General features: G+C 42.7%; 2 protein-coding genes across 3 annotated transcripts in view; one reads left to right on the top strand and one right to left on the bottom strand.

The window, feature by feature from the left end:
* Positions 1-7,272, top strand: part of ccdc174 (coiled-coil domain containing 174) — a 38,798-nt gene extending 31,526 nt beyond the window's left edge. Inside the window, exons 8-11 of the mRNA XM_043708529.1 lie at positions 1,830-1,924; positions 4,360-4,513; positions 6,103-6,258; positions 6,911-7,272. Of these exons, the coding sequence (XP_043564464.1) occupies positions 1,830-1,924; positions 4,360-4,513; positions 6,103-6,258; positions 6,911-7,191 (686 nt within the window). The 3' untranslated portion in view covers positions 7,192-7,272. The remainder of the gene's footprint in view (positions 1-1,829; positions 1,925-4,359; positions 4,514-6,102; positions 6,259-6,910) is intronic.
* A 360-nt stretch (positions 7,273-7,632) lies between these two features.
* LOC122559158 (cullin-associated NEDD8-dissociated protein 1-like) overlaps positions 7,633-17,616 on the bottom strand; it is a 44,863-nt gene continuing 34,879 nt past the window's right edge. For both annotated transcript variants that reach the window (XM_043708527.1, XM_043708528.1), the window contains exons 13-15: positions 13,201-13,365; positions 12,673-12,780; positions 7,633-10,116 (exon numbers count right to left, since the gene is read on the bottom strand). In XM_043708527.1, coding sequence (XP_043564462.1) covers positions 9,889-10,116; positions 12,673-12,780; positions 13,201-13,365 — 501 coding nt within the window. In that variant the 3' untranslated portion in view covers positions 7,633-9,888. The remainder of the gene's footprint in view (positions 10,117-12,672; positions 12,781-13,200; positions 13,366-17,616) is intronic.

Genomic DNA, 17,616 nt, shown 5'->3' with positions numbered 1-17,616 from the left:
TGTGTGTGTGTGTGGGGGATGGGGGTAGAGTGAGTGTGTGTGTGAGAGTGTGTGTGTGTGTGTGTTGGGGAGGGGGGTAGAGTGAGAGAGAGAGTGTGTGTACGTGCAGAATTGTATTTGCAGATACATTTTACTTTGTTCAAAAAATGCACAATCTGTAGGCAGTCATTCCATGTGACATTTTATAAATTCCTACTTTGGAAATAGAACCAGTCTGACTCCAGTTGTGGATACAGACAGACTCTAACCTCACACCTTTAATGCATTGTCTGAGCTGAGCGGTCATCTTTTGTTACAAAATCTTAAGTTATCTTGGGAATGTGACTGGAAAGGTGTTCTGAGATTTACACATTAATGAACCGAAACCTGCAACCCATTCTAAAAGATGAAAGACTTCACATCAGTCTAGGTTTGTTCAATATATCCTCTCAGTTGCATGATCCCGAGATCTTTTGCTATAAATTCTGTGTCTTATGATCCTGTTCCACAGCTACACGATGAAGGAGCAGCGCTCCGAAAGCTAGTGCTTCCAAATAAACCTGTTGGACTATAACCTGGTGTTGTGCGATTTTTAACTTTGCTGTGGTTCTGTTCGCCGAGCTGGAAGTTTTTGTTGCAAACGTTTCGTCCCCTGTCTAGGTGACATCCTCAGTGCTTGGGAGCCTCCTGCGAAGCGCTTCTGTGGTGTAACTTTGTCCACCCCAGTCCAACACTGGCACCTCCCATGTTAGGGTTAGATTGTCACATGCAGGATCTATTGTCAGGCATTTCCCCATCGCTCCTAATTTTATTGTCCTTTTCTCTGTGATTGGTACTTATAGTTAAAAAGGTTTCAATTGTCTCCCAAAATCCGCCTTTCTTGTTATGTGAAACTACAATGTCTGGATGACAATTGACCTGGGAAAACCTGTCAAAAGCTGGAGCAAGATAGGTCCCACTGTCTCCTGGTTAAAGTCGAATTCAAGAGGCTGCCCTTGCAATTCGGCCTTCAGCCCTTTCAGTTTGATGTCTAGTCGGGTCACTGCTCAAATTCCTTCCTGCTTTAGCCAGTTCCAAAGTTCATGGCTGGTGCAATGGCTGGAGAGCTGCAGTAAAAGCAGTTAGTTGCTCTGCCAAATTTCCCTGGTCCCTGATAATTTCATCTTTCCCGAATGTCTGCTATCTTTGGCCATTAAGCCTAGAGCCTGAATTCCAAGATTGCTTTTTCTAAGCGGTTTCGCATCCCATTTTCCATCCAATAAATGTGGTCACGCTCTGTCATTAACCTTGAGCAAGATGGGAACTACACACAGCCTACTGACGAGTCGTATTCACTCCCCGATTCTCCCCTGCCCTGTATCCCGTGGTAGTTAATGTAAGAGCATCAGATAGTTCACACAGTTCTTTCATTTAGAGTCACAAAGATGGTACGGCATGGAAACGGGCTAACTCCTCGGATGCTGCCTGAACTACTGTGCTTTTGCAGCACCACTCTAATCCAGAGCATGGAAACCGACCCTATGGTCCATGCCAACCAGATATTCTACATTAATCTAGTCCCATTTTCTAGCATTTGGCCCATATCCCTCTAGATCCACGAGAAGAGCCTGAAAAGTAAATGTAACTTTGGAAACCTGTTTCTCCTAGTTAAAGGCGAAAAAGTTGTACAGTGTACTGTTTGCAGCTAGAGTTTGCATCATTAGGGCAACATTTACCCAAAAGAGATGTGGCAATGGATTGATGGCCCAATCTGTCACCAGAAATGTGAGTCTGAAGTGTATGGAGAAACTAATCTTGAAGGTTGCTCACTACTAAAGCTATTCTGACGGGATGACCTGACTGTGTTACAGAGGCCCGAGAGCTGGGTGTAGGTTATTTTGCCTTTGCTCGTGATGAAAGTGCCAGGAAGAAGCAGATCGAAACACTTGACATGCTGAGAGAACAGGTACGTTCACATTAAGCAGTTACATCAAGGACACTGAGCACTCTCATTTGCTCACCACCAGCACAGTGACAGTGGTGTGTATACCATCTACAAGGTGCAGTGCAGCAGCTTTCAAACTCGCAACCAATAGCATCTGGAAGGACAAAGGCAGTAGATACATGGGCACACCACCCACTTTGCTTCCTTTCCGAGTGACTTACCAAGCTGACTCAAATATATCATCATTCATTCACTCCACTTCACTGACTCTCAATCCAAAAAGCTATCTAAAAGCTACCTGTGGCTATCCCTGCAGCACTTGGTGGGCAGTGATTCCAGAAGGCAGCCTTCCCACTGCCTTCTCAAAGATAGTTAAAAAAATGAGCAGTGACACCACGTCCTTTGACTGAATTTCATATAAAAGGGCTAGCTAAGGATATGATTAGCTGAGCCATACAGTCCTGGTGCACTGGGCTTGTCAGGGATCTGTGAACATCAGATTGTACTATAAGAGGAGTGTTGCAAGAAGGTAGAGGTGACTACTGTGAAAATTGTGACTTACAAGAATGGTTTGGGTGGATGGGACAAATCAGCAAAGAGTAGGGGAAGGCATATGTTGGATGTAAGCCGCACAATGCCCCATGGATTCATAACGCAAGAGCTGGGAGCAAGAATAGACCATTCAGCCCCTCAAGCCTACTCCGTCACGCAAAACGATCGTGGCTGATCTCATCTCTGCCTCAACTCCACTGTCCTCCAACTCCACTGACCTCCCTGCTCTCCATAACCCTTCAACCCATTGCGCATCAATTTGTCCAGCTCCTGCTTAAATTTACTCAGTGTCCCAGCATCCACTGCACTCTTGGGTAGTGAATCCCATAGATTCGTGACCCTTTGAGAGAAGCAATGTTACAGTACCTTGCTTCCAGGTATATAAGTGACTTGGGTACATTCACAGGAAGGGGTGATGTCAATTTGGGCAGACAACTGAGGGTTACTTCAGAAAAATATTTACTAATTAACTAAGTAGGATATTCAGGGCCGCAAAAGATTTTCAGGAGAAGTCCTGAAATGAAGTGAGCCCTAAATGAACAGAAGGCAGCATAGATCTTAGTGAGCAGATACCTAGATCTTAAAAGATGGAAGTGCAGGTAAAAGCAGCCATGAAATTGACAGAGTACCAAATAGTAATCTATGCTCTTTATCATTTTAATGCAATTTTATTGAATATTAAAAGGTCATACATTTATACAAGATATGAGTGATGCTGAAGTTGGAGCACTGTTATAGAAAGAATGTTAAAGTCATGCCGAAGGTAGAGTGAACATTTTGATGGAAGTTCTGGGTTAACTTGCCAATCTGTGCTGGAATATTTAGGTTACTGCGAGCCTCATGACCTTTAAGTCAAGGAGAGGACATTCTAACCCAGGTCTGATTATTGTCAGTTCAGCACGTAGTGGAAAGCAAGCATATGTGGGTGTTAGGTGAGAGTAATTCCAAGCTCAACAGACACAGGGCAAGTTAGCTATCTACATGAAGATATGATTTGGTAGAAGCACTGTTCTGTTTTAAAGTATGGTAGACTATATAAGACTCGAGTATGTTACAGAACTGTTTCACTAAAGGCCTGTGATCCATCATGGCAATTTGGATCAAATCTTCTAAAAAAATTAAATCAAAAGCCAGTATTAGGAGAAGTGACCATGAAAGATTGTCTTTTTACATTAGGGAAGCATGTTATCCCTATCTGGTGTGGTCCTGCACCAACGTGAATGACTTTTAACTGTGCTCTGCAAGTCACTTTTTGATGAGTTTGATAAGGGAACTTGTGAATGGTTTTTGAGTTGTGTGGGAACTATAATTATATTTCAATTGACTTCATCAGAAAAAAAAGGATTAGAAACTGAGAAATAAAATTTCCTGAAGCATAGTTGGACTTATCTAGATGAGATGGGCTCAAAGTTGCTCAGCTGGCCACTGTCTGACCAAACCACAATAGTGGGTTTTTTTCCATTATTGAAACTTAATCATAAATTTTGGGAAAATAAATGGGGACACCATGCAATTGAGTACAATAATGGACTCTAACCATAATAAAGAAACTGATCAGCACACCAGCTGAAGAGTGTAAGCTGCCGCGAATGTGTTGATTCTCCATTCCTAGCATTGCATATGCAATCACTACTTTTGAATAAAAGCTGATGAGCAGTAATCTTGCTTTTGTCTTTTCCATTCCTGTGAAGGACTGCTACTTCACATTCTACCTTGTGGTATTTGAGGTCAGCAGTGAGGATTATGACAGGTTCTGCCTTATAGAGAAGCTGTTGTTCCCAAGGGGAGGTGAGGGTGTGAAGGACCAGGACATGGCAGTATCGCTCAAGTGCTCTAATGAGCTGTTTTGTTGCTTACAAACTCCAATGAATTTCGTGGTGGCTGAGCTTTGCTTTCTATTGCAGACAATGGATCAAAGAACCAAACGAGAGAAACTGAAAGAGAAGCGCAAAGCCATGTTGAGTGCTCGCTTGGCGAAGGTTCGTCAGAGGAAGATGAAGAAACTGCAAGGTGATGGGATTGAAGATACTGTGGAGCTGCCAGAGCAGAATGAAACAGGTGTGAGCAAACCTTTTGTTTGGGCAAGGCCCAGGAAATGGGACAAGTGGAAGATTGCTGGAACACAAACAAAAATTTCCATCTTTAATTTGTATATACCAATTCCTTATTGTCTGCAGGCAATAGGAGCATGGACTTTAGAGTCATAGAGATGTGCAGCACAAAGAGACCCTTCAGTCCAACTCATCTATGCTGACCAGATATCCAAAACTAATCTACACCCATTTGCCCCATATCCCTCTTAAACCCTTCCTATTCATATATCCTGCAGATGCCTTTTAAATGTTGTAATTGTACCAGTCTCCACCACTTTCTCTGGCTGAAATACTTGAATTCAAACAGCAAAGGCAATAGCTGTGCAGATTCACAGCTTTGTCAGACAGCAGTGTAGTTGTCTTTTCTCTCACTGACCATGTTGTCTCTGCCTTGGCCTGTCTTCCTCCTTTTTAGAGTGCTGTTGTTTTGATCTTTTCTCCCTTTTGATCTTCCAAAACAATGCAACAGCCATTACTGCTCCTGGAATTAGAGGAAATCAGCTCCAACACATAACATACCTCAAAATAAAGCCAGCTCTTACAGCCACAATTTGTTTTCCTCTCCTCCAGCTTGGAATACACTTTTTTTTTCCCCCCTAAGAATGACAATAAAAGGGGACCACACCAATGTAACTCTCCTGTCTCCCTGTAAAGGAGTGCATGATCAGATCAGATGAGTCAAATGGGGAGAAGGGTCTGAGGCTGACCTCTCAAATCTATTGATAGATAATGAGTGAGTGTACACAGCACAATGTAGCCCCATACTGTGGGAGGTTTGCTGTAGCAATCCCTAGGGAGAATACATTTTCCCTTTATTACTCCACAAGCAAAATCTGGAAGTGTGGATGCTTGGTGTTCCTCTCTTGCAATCTGCAAGTGAGCCTCTTTTCACTGTCAATTAGTACGTTGTCAGATACTTGTAGAACTAGTTGGTAAATGGTGCAGGAATTAGGGAGAAAAATTTACATTGCTAAAACTTAATTTTTAAATTGAAATTCAAACATACAGCTTAGAATTTAGAAACATCCTGAAGCTTATGTTCATCTAATGATACAAAATCTCTCAGGTATTAGACGGTGTAAAAATAGCTAGTATCCATCAATGAGTTGCTGATTACATACTGCAATAAAATTACAAAGTTATTTCTAATTATATTTCAGCTGCCTTACTTACAACCATGTTTTCAAATGGAATTTCCTTTCTTACATATATTAGCCCAGAATCCTTCAGTCCTGGTCAGTTACTCAATGGGAAGTTATTCAAGTGACAGTTGGGGGTGACTTGTCATTCTGATCTTTGTCCTCTCTTTCGTCCCCCTGACACATTTGGACGTAACGGAGAAAGGGTCAGTTCGGTGTTGCTTTCCTGTGTGAAATTCTGCATAATATTGTTCAGCCCCACAGGATGTATGTTTTAAAAGATGTACCTGAAGGGCTGAAAAGGTTTGTTGCAGAACAGTAAGAATAGAGAATGTAAAGGCCAAATGGCAGGTCTGACAGTGTAAATCCTGATTACAATACTCATGTCCTGCATGTGATCTCTTTTCATGCACAGATGATGATACTGAGGCATCGATCTCCATGCCAGTACAACCAAGTGTAACACAGATTGAAGTGACCTCTACAAAGAATAAGGTGGAGGTCATTACACAGGAGCGGAAGGACACAAAACCTGGTGTGCCACACATCCGGGAATGGGACAAAGGGAAAGGTAACTAGATTGGTGTCTGATGAAGAGAGACTTGGTTATCTTCCTCTATCAGAAATTGCAGGAGTTTAAATTGTTGTTCTTTAAAGATCAGTGTTAGAGGGTAATAGGGAATCATCACTCTGATTTTCTGGCTTCTCATTTTATGAAATTGCTAGCTGATGGGTAAGCATGGACCAATTCAGAACAAGATAAGTATGCACGTAGTAAGGAGGATATCAAGAGGCTTCAGGGCAACTTAAGACAAGTCGAGTTGCAATACAAGTATGATAAATGTGAAGTTGTTCACTTTTTGGTGGATGGCAGAATGTAATTTAAATAGTAACAGATTGGGAAATGCTGATGCACAAGGACACCCAGATCTCTTGGTAAACTGGTTACTGAAAGCAAGTGCAACATGCAGTTAGGAAGGGGTTTCTTTACTTAAAGGGTGGCGAACCTGTGGAACGCCAAGGAGGCAAAGTCACAGAATATTTAAAATGTCAATGATCTTTCTTGAAGACATCAAGTGGGATGGGGACAAAATAAGTGAAGGCATGAAGAGGATCAGCCACGATCATATTGAAGGGCCAAATAGCCTAGTCCTAGTTTCTATAACCATTTTCAGGATGATTAACATTTAACTGATCATATGTTTTACATTAAATCATTCCAGAGCTACTGTTTGGACATTGGTCTGGGAATCGGCCAGATCCCAGGGATGAAAGGCTACCAGAGTTTGCGCCACCTTCGGAGTATTATAGTGGTCTGAAGAAGACAAGTAACTATAGAGACTGGCAGAAGGGACAACCCAGATATTCCTACCAGCAACCTCAGCCTGATGAGGGACAGCAGTATACAAATGTGGGAAAGTCACAAGCCAATTTGGAACAGAATCAGTCAGCAAGAATCAGCTCCCTGGAGGATATGCTGGCTTATTACAAACATTCAACCTAAGGCCTGCTGAACAAACTAGAGCCTGTACCCTTAACCTGGCTGTCAAAACTTGCAGATCAGATTAAAATCTTTTCCATGCTGTATTGATTGCTTTTGTTAAAGTTATCAGTCACTTCATAATTTTCAAATTATGGGACTTCTCTGGACTGGAACATTCAGCCACATCTCATTACTAAATGCTGGCTCAAGGCTGTCAAATTTCTGTCTGGCTTTCTAAATGTCAGAAATGATGCTGGTATCAAAGAGTGTACCCCTGAGGACCTGGTTTATCTTTGACATTCATGGCTACCAGCAGAAAATAAATATTGCCATACTGACCCGCTTACCTTGAGCCATTTTATTACCCTTGACTGATGCAGTGTTTTAAACAGGTTGGCTCCAGCAGAGTGATCACCCAGGTCAGAGGCACATGCAACATATGACAGCAATGCACACAAAGGACCCTGTGCTTCAACCTTTATTTTTATAATACCACTTGCTCCAAAATATTCTTGAACTTTATTAATATAACACTCCATATTGACAATTGCCTTTGACTTTTTTTAAAAACTGGAGAAGTTGCAGATGAGTCACTATAATTGTTTTCTGTGGCAGTTTTCCAGTGCACTTTGTATCTGATCAGGTTCAAAAAAAATTTATAGCTTGCAAAGTCATCTTTTGAGCTTAGAGATCCAAGATATCACCAGACAGATTTAGTGACACTTGATCTAAACCAATGCTTGATGAGCAGCCAATACTTCAACTGGGTAAAAGATCAAACATCCAATGTCAAATAAACTGCCAACACAATTCAGTACATGTGACAGCTGCCATAGTATTAGTATAGTGACACTAGATGCCAGTAGCACATTTGATAACTAGTGGGTGATATATTTACAAGCTGTGCTGGAGACATCTAGGTGTTCATCATCACTACATCCAATCCCTCCCAGTTTTGTTAAACTCTAAATCGAATACTGACAAGTACCTGAAAATTTACATGAGGATCCTAGGTAGGCTACTTCACCTCCGATCCCAGGTCTAACAGTGCATTTCAGTGAATGGACTTTGTCCAATTGACTGAAGTTATTTCTTAAGCTTAAACATAGAGCAAGATGCAATAGCCAAAATAGCTGTGCCGGAGAAGAGTATGCACATGCTTTAAGTGTAGTCTGTATTGGCACTGAGTGAAGTTCAATGCAGATGATTAGGATGGCGGAGAACATCAATCAGCAGTTCACAATGTCAAATTAATGAACTGCTCCCACAAAGTAAAACGAAATGCTTTGAAACCAATTTATTTTCCTCAAATGGTGGAATCTGTAAGAATTAAATCTCACCTAATAGCGATAAGCACATTTCGGTTCAAATAATCCTTACCAGGAAGTGGGAAAAAAGGTCCCTGACTTTTAAGTGGGACACCTCAATGATCAGGGATTAAGAGGCAGGTTTGTGGAAGGAAACAGTAGTGAGCACCGCCCAATGGAACATACTACACCTGAGCACCAAGGTTCATTTCTCCCAGGCCAACATCTAGTTACATATGTCTTCAAATTCACCTCATCCTCTATTAAAATCAAAAATGAGAATACACCTCAGAGCATGAAAATAGTTTTGTTTGGGATAAGGAATGCAGACAGATGAGAAAATCTATACATCCATTCCTTAAATATATTTTCCCAGTGGTAAATACATGGCTGGAAAAGTATGAGAGATTATAAATGGCCTAGATACCTTCAATTACCTTTAAATGACCAAGACAGAGAGAAACAAACTGTGGAACCTGGTGACAGTATATGTTGCTGTGTAGCAACACTAACACATGGGCTCAAACTGGGGCCATATGGATAATTGGATAAATCTTGCACTAACATCCCAGGAAAATCCATGGTAGTAGTACACTCAGCTCCAAGTGCCTGAAAGCACTCAGGATTTCCTAAGTGACCAAAGACACCAAAAAAACATTTATCCATACAGAACAGCAACAGTCAAGTTGCATGTTAGATGGACTACTGTCACTGCACTTAGTTATTGTTACTCAAGGTCAGTTACAAATTAATATGATTCTTGTTCTATCATCTCGTTTTATTCACATTATACTTTTTTTTCCCCTCACCCACACTCCATTTGTCTTCCTACAGTCAGTCTTGTCCTGTCTTTAAAATGTGAACATCCTTTGGTGCAGACAGTCCAATACTTGGACCTTTTAGGTTGTAGAATCGACTTGCTATCCAGTGGGAGATCATGCACTGATAGTTTTGAAATTCTTCTTTGGTTAGGGCCATAAGGTCACCAACTTTATTCTGTGGCTCATGTGGCAATTACTTGAGCGATGCTACATAAGACCATACAATCTCTCTCTTTCCTTCCCTTCCCTTCCCCACCGCGTACACACTGCGCAGCCTTCTTTCTTCCTAAAGGGACAGGGGTGAGAAGCAAATCTGAGTACAACCATCAGTCACCCTTGAGATCCCCAACATTCTACTACAGTAGCTGGGTGATGGGTAGAGGGGATACTATACGGACCATTTAGAGAGCATTAATATCCTTGAAACAAAAGTCATGCAAAGGCAACACAGACAGCCAAACCACAATATCAGCCATTATGCTGATAGGGGCTGCAACAGAAAAAATCCAAATGGCAAGATATAAATAATATTTCACACAGGAGTTAGTTATGAAGCCAAAGCATCTTTAGATCCTTTTGGTTTGTATGTTTTAGCTGAAGTCCATTGTCTCTGTACTACTCGCCGATATGTTGTCTTTCTGGATGCTTTCGAAAATAGCTGCCATCTCAGGGTTAGACCGAATCTGGGACTGGAACTCTGCCATCAGTGCACTCTTCTCAGCCTCTGGGATAGTCAGTAAGGCTGCTACTGCTCTCATCGCTGAGCGCTTCAGCTCGTCTTGTTTCTCAAATTCCTGTTTCACTGAGTTAGCCTTTACCTGCAAGAGGACATAACACAGCATGAGACCCTTCCCTCTCAGGAGGCCCCTGGTAAATGTGGGCTTAACAATATGCAGAAATGCAGCCAAACAGAAGTCAAATCGAGGTCATATCAAACTTATACAAGCCACTGGTTAGGCTACAGTTGAACATAATTCCAGTTTTGTTCCACTTTCCTTTGGGAAAGACTTCAAGGAAGTGAGAGATGCAAAGGAAATGAGACTAAACACTGTCGTCAAGAGACATATCAACCATAATTGTTTTTCACAACAACCAGACATCTCAAAGTGTCTGAATGAGGAGCAGTGCCTTCATCCAGAGAGTGGTGAACCTGTGGAATTCATTACTAGAGAAAGTGGAGGTCAAAACATTGAATTTTTTCCAAGGAGTTCAATATAGTTCTTCGGTCTAAATGGATCAAAGGGTACGGGGGAGGAGTGATCAGCCATTATCATACTGGATGGTGGAGCAGGCCCAAGAGCTTGATAACCTACCCTTGCCCTTGTATGTATCTGGGGCTTGCTCACGTGACTGAAAAGGAATATTAGCCCTCAATATTGAGATGACAGGTGACACTGTGGACAAAGAGGGCACAATTGAGAGAATGGAAGAGAGTCCACATAGCAAGATACTTGAAGTTGTTTATGTAGGAGTTACAGTCAATTGGCTCATAGTAAATCTTGGTTCTGAACTTGGGAGGTCTGTAAGAAGAATCATATTGGACTTGAAATGTTAACACTTCCACAAACACTGCCAGACCTGCTGAGTTTCCCGAGCAGTTCTGATTTTTAAATTCATACATATTTATTGATAAGTTTATCTTCAGAAATAGAGACCAAAAAGTTGAGAAAGTGAAGAGTAGGAGAAAGATCATGTAAAGTCAAGGAAATGGTGAAAATTGGGAGTGAAGCTGATTGAATTTTCCAGTTCAGATCGAAAGCTAGAAGCATTCCCTTCACTAAACTGGATACTCTATGACGAGGTAGGAGGGGGGACCTGATCGAATGAAACAACTCCAATAGCTGTTCCTATACAGATTCATACATCACCCATCATAAAAGATGTGAGTAAAATTAAAGAACAAATTGCTCAAAAAAACAAACAAGTTCAGCCAAGATGGAGCAAAGTGGTGGTGGATGGGACTGGGTGGGGAAGCAGTGGAGAGATTTACCAGATAACCCTGGTGGGGCCAGGAGTATAAGCAGGATTGAGCATCGGAGATAGTTAGGGACAGGTGGCCAAGGACTAAGCAAGAGCAGAGAAAATAAAGATGTGATGAAACAAAACAAATTTGGAGAGAAAGCGGAGTTTATGTAAAGTCCAGTCACAGTTCTTCAAAATTGCAGGAAAAAACAAGCTTAAATAGTCTATTGGGCAGTGTTTTCTGTGGATCTTAGGAGAGCACAAGTAATAGGCTGTAATGGGTTGAGGAACAATGAGAAGGGAGTTCTCGGAAGGTGGTGAAAATGAAGGTTTGGCAAACAGTAACTTGAGAATCATTATCCAATAAGAGGTAGGAGTTGATGGCAAGAGTGGACTCGCCCTTGCAGATGTTATCATTGAATTACAGCTGATGAGTCAAGAAGTGGAAATGTATGGAAAACAGTGAGAGAGGAACAACAAGATTTTTGAACTGGCTTCACTTTGGACAATCACCTTTTGTGTACATTGCAATAAAAGAGGAAAATGTAGAATTAAGAAAGGGGATTCAGCACATTTACCACACCCTCTACTTCCTTTCTCTGACCGTCTAACCTGGGTGGGAGGGAGGGAGGGAGAGGAGAGCAGTTTATGAAGATTCAAATCCATCAAGATGTTGGTAGCCAATTATTCACATGGACATTACATTATTCCTTTGCAGCAATTAACTAACTTTCTGACCCCCGATGCTTCCGTACTGTTTACATGGCACAAGTCAGAATAGTCTCCACCCATAGGTGCAAATTACTGTAGACTCTGGAATCTATCCTGAAAACAAATGCTGGAGATCACAGCCAGTCAGACAGCATCCATAGAGAGAGGGCAAGCTGACATGGAGTCCAGATGACTCTTTACCAAAATGTTTGCTTGCTCGCTCTCCATGGACAGTGTGACCCACTGGGATCTCTAGCATTTGCTGTTTCCAATAGTCTCCACCCCACCTTGATGAGGGCAGCTCTAAACTCCCAAGGACAAAGCAACTCACTTGACTGGGCCCTCATCCATCATTTTCAACAGCTTCTCCCTCCACCATCGACAAGCCAGCAATGGGTACCATCTATAAGATGCACTGCAGCAAGGCCCCTCCAACAGATCAAGGATCACAAACACAGGACCATCACCACTTACAACTTCCCTCCCACCCCACACCATCCTGACTAATATAACACTTTTCTGGTCAATAACCTGTGGCACCAGTCTTATTGCATTGTGTGCACTTAAAATGATATATGCTGCAGTGGTTCGAGGTGGGTGCTCACAACACCCTTCAAAGGTTAGTTGGGTGGGGGGGGGGGGAAGAAACATTGGCCTTGTCAGCAATACGTTACTGCCATGATAAAAATTGAAGAACTCACCTTAGTAGTGCAGGTTGCACGCAGGGGTTCCACCAACCTGTCTAACCTCTGAAGCACTGCACTGGGGGTAACGGTTGATAACCGTGCTAACATGATGAAAGTCAGCATCTGCAAAACAGGGGAGAAGAGCAGAGCTACTTTAGAAGGGATGAGAAACAGACATTCACATCAGTGGGTCATGCAGGACTGAGATATGGACTGTGGAGTCAGAGCAGTCAGTCAGGCTGGCTGCACTTGCATATCTGCTATTCCAGTACAAACTCAGCAGAGAACAAAAGAGACCTCTTTAATGGGTGGTGTTCTAAGAATTCTAAGATGAATATCTTGTCGTCTTGAATCAGTTCATTTTGAACAAGTTACCTGAATATGGACCACAATTCTGCCCACTCAACTGCCACACATCCCTAGCCCCCATCTAGCCATCACTGAGCAGACTCGGCCCTGATCCCTGCCCACCTGTTACCATGACACGGCCCACTGCCCTGCCCACCCACACAGGAGTACACATTAATGGATAATCGCATTCACCTTGATATCATAGTGATCCTTTAATCCATCTTCCACGTGGTTGAGAAATTCAAAAATGTCCAGCCTATCAAGGCAGCTATCCAGCAGAGTATACATGCATTCAAAAGCAGCTTTCCGAATGTCAAGCCCATCATCGACCGTGTGCTTGAAAGGTCCCATTTCTACCTGGGGAAGAAACCGAGATCAGTCAGGAAATCGCTGGTACAAAAGTAATGGAAGGGCTAACATGGCAAGTGTCAAAATTAGTGGGACACTATAATAGTAAACAAATCTACATTTTATTACTGACTACTCCTAATAAAGTTAATAGTTTGGAAATAATACAAAAGGTGCAACATTTACAAAATTAAATTACCACAAACTTAAACGTGGAAAAATTACACACATGACTGGATTTGTGCCCATTGGTGATAGGGCCTTGGGATATAATGTACAAATTCAAAATCAAGGACAGAATAGAAACACCAATCATGTCTCTGTTACACTGCCCAGGGATTAACTATGCTGATAACAGTGGGAAAGTAGAAGTGATTCAACTGAGTAATTTTTCAACCTCTTCCCAATACCATATTGATTAGCCATCAGGAGCGACTCTGAACGTAGAACAGCACAGCACATGCCCTTCAGCCCTTAATGTTGTGCCAGTCTTTTATCCAACTCTAAGATCAGACTAACCTACATACCCTTCATTGTATTAACTTCCATGTGTCTATCCAAGAGTCGCTTAAATATCCCTAATGTCTCTGACTACTACCACTGCTGACAGTGCATTCCACACACCCACCACTCTCTGTGTAAAGAACCTACCTCTGACATCTCCCTTAAACCTTCCTCCAATCGCCTTCAAATTATGCCCCCTCATGATAGACATTTCTGCCCGGGACAAAGTCTCTGGGATTGCATTCTATCGATGCATCTCACCATCTTGTACACCTCTATGAAGTCACCTCTCACCCTTCTTCACTCCCAACAAAAAAAGCCCTAGCTCCCTCAACTTTTCTTAAGACATGCCCTCCAGACCAGGTAACATCCTGGTAAATCTCCTCTGCATCCTTCCTATAATGAGGCGATCAGAACTGAACACAATATTCCAAGTGTGGTCTAACCAGGGCTTTATAGAACTGCAACATAGCCTCACAGCTCTTCAACTCAATCCCCCTGCTAATAAAGCCAACACCTCATACACCTTCTTAACATCCCAATAACTTGGGTGGCAGCTTTGAAGGATCCAAGGACGTGGACCCCAAGATCCCACTGTTCCTCCACACTGCCAAGAATCCTGTCTTTAACCCTGTATTCAAATTCAACCTTCCAAGATGAATGACTTCACACTTTTCCAGGTTGAATTCCATCTGCCACTTATCAGCCCAGTTCTGCATCCTAATAATACTCTCAACTCAATTGGATTATGGGTTAAAGTTCCACTCCAGACACACTGGGCCAACATTCCAGCAAGGCAGTGCAACACTGTCAGGAGAATAGTTTTCCAAACAAAATGTTAGCTCCACCTGCCCTGTCATTTGGAGGAATTGATGCTGCAATTCAATAAGCGTGGAGCATGGGAGTTATTTCCAGTGTCTTGGTCAACACTGACCCGATTAATGTAGCCATCATCACAAGTACGTTTGATAACCACAGTTTGAGAAGATTTGTAGCTCGGGTGCTCGTTGTTGTGGTTCTATTCGCCGAGCTGGGTATTTGTGTTTCAGACGTTTCGCCCCCTGTCTAGGTGACATCCTCAGTGCTTGGGAGCCTCCTGTCAAGCGCTTCTGTGATCTTTCCTCCGGCATTTATAGTGGCCTGTCCCTGCCGCTTCCGGCTGTCAGTTCCAGCTGACGGTGCAGTGGCCAGTATATTGGGTCCAGATCGATGTGTCCAGATTGGGTCCAGATTGAATCGGTGGATAAATGTCATGTCTCTAGGAATTCCCTGGCTGTTCTCTGTTTGGCTTGTCCTATAATAGTGTTGTCCCAGTCGAATTCATGTTGCTTGTCATCTGCGTGTGGGGCGACTAAGAATAGCTGCTCGTGTCGTTTCGTGGCTAGTTGGTGTTCATGGATGCGGATCGTTAGCTGTTTTCCTGTTTGTCCTATATAGTGTTTTGTACAGGTTCCGTTGTCTTTCTCTTAGGCATCTGTTGATGAAATTGCAGGGGTATCCGTTTTTGGCGAATACATTATATAGGTGTTGTTCTTCCTCTTTTTGCAGTTCTGGCTCTTTTGAACAGTGTCTTGATGCAACTTCTTTTTTGTGCATTGGGGTGGTTGCTTTCATAGTTTAGGACTTGGTCTGTGTGTGTGGCTTTCCTGTATACCTTTGTGGTGAATTCTCCGTTCGGTGTTCTCTGTACCATCACGTCTAGGAATGGGAGTTGGTTGTCCTTTCCTTCCTCTCTAGTGAATCGGATTCCTGTGAGTGTGGCGTTGATGATCACCCGGTGTGTGTTCTCTATTTCTGTGTTTTTAATGATTACAAAGGTGTCATCTACATATCTGACCCAGAGTTTGGGTTGAATTTGCGGTAAGACTGTTTGTTCTAATCTTTGTATTACCGCTTCAGCTATGAAGTCCAGAGATGGGTGAGCCCATGGGTGTGCCGTTGATTTGTTCATATATTTGGCTGTTGAATGTGAAGTGTGTTATGAGGCACAGGTCCAGTAGTTTGAGTGTGCAGTCTTTGTTGATATGTTCACCGTCTTGTTGTCTGTTCTGTATGTCCAGCAGGTTGGCTATTGTTTCTCTGGCTAGGGTTGATTGTATAGATTGTCTGGATCCGCTGATCAGGTGTTTCAGTTTCTGCTGCAGTTCTTTAGCCAGTTTGTGTGGTGTCGTCCCTGATAGTGATACTATGGGTCTGAGTGGGATGTCTGGTTTGTGCGCTTTAGGTAGTCCATAGAATCTGGGGGTGTTGTTGCTTTCAGGTTTCATTCTCTGTAGGTCTGACCTGGTTATTTGTCCGTTTTTTTGTAGGTTCCTCAGTGTGTTGTTTATCCTATTGGTGAGCTGCCGTTCTGTCCGGCTGTCTCTGGCTTGTGGCTATACGACTGGTGGTCTGTATCTGACACATGGTGGAAGGATTCGATTCTTTCGGCATTCATGCAGGAACCGGAGTTGTTCGTATGTGGCGCTTAGGTGGTTGGCACAGGATTCCCTCATAACCTCAACACCAAGGAGAGGGAAGCACTAAAATCACTAAGAAATGATAAGAACTTAATCATACTACCAGCAGACAAAGGCAGAATGGCGGTCATCCTGGACAAAGCAGACTACATCCAAAAAGCGCAAAACTACTTGCAGATACCAACACCTACCAAAAGAGGGAGTTTGACCCCACCCCACAGCTCACCAATAGGATAAACAACACACTGAGGAACCTACAAAAAAATGGACCGATAACAAGGTTTGACCTACAGAGAATGAAACCTGAAAGCAACAACACCCCCAGATCTCCGGTTCCTGCATGAATGCCGAAAGAATCGAATCCTTCCACCATGTGTCAGATACAGACCACCAGTCGTCTAGCCACAAGCCAGAGACAGCCAAACAGAACGGATTCAGGATGATCCGGGTAATGATTCTGTGGACTACCTAAAGTGCACAAACCAGACATCCCACTCAGACCCATAGTATCACTACCAGGGACACCATCACACAAACTGGCTAAAAGAACTACAGCAGAAACTGAAACACCTGATCAGCGGATCCCGATACACTATACAGTCAACACAGGAATTCTTGGACATCATCAGAAATATACACATAGACAAGGAAGAAACTATGGTCTCATTTGACGTAACGGCACTGTTCACCTCTATCGACAAAACCCTAGCCAGAGAAACAATAGCCAACCTGCTGGACATACAGAACAGACAACAAGACGGTGAACCTATCAACAAAGACTGCATACTTAAACTACTGGACCTGTGCCTCACAACCAACTTCACATTCAACAACCAAATATAATGAACAAATCAACAGCATACCCATGGGCTCACCCATTTCTGGACTTCATAGCTGAAGTGGCAATGCAAAGGTTAGAACAGTCTTACCACAAATTCAACCCAAACTCTGGGTCAGATATGTAGATCACACCTTTATAATCATTAAAAACACGGAAATAGAGAACACACACTGGATCATCAACGCCACACTCACAGGAATCCGATTCACTAGAGAGGAAGGAAAGGACAACCAACTCCCATTCCTAGACGTGATGGTACAGAGAACACCGAACGGAGAATTCACCACAAAGGTATACAGGAAAGCCACACACACAGACCAAGTCCTAAACTACGAAAGCAATCACCCCAACACACACAAAAGAAGTTGCAGCAAGACACTGTTCAAAAGGGCCACAACACACTGCAGTACACCAGAACTGCAAAAAGAGGAAGAAAAACACCTATACAATGTATTC

Source organism: Chiloscyllium plagiosum, chromosome 18, assembly GCF_004010195.1.
Source record: "Chiloscyllium plagiosum isolate BGI_BamShark_2017 chromosome 18, ASM401019v2, whole genome shotgun sequence".
Lineage (NCBI taxonomy): Eukaryota > Metazoa > Chordata > Chondrichthyes > Orectolobiformes > Hemiscylliidae > Chiloscyllium > Chiloscyllium plagiosum.
Note: the sequence above shows the minus strand (reverse complement) of the source record. Positions and strands in the feature narration are given on the sequence as shown.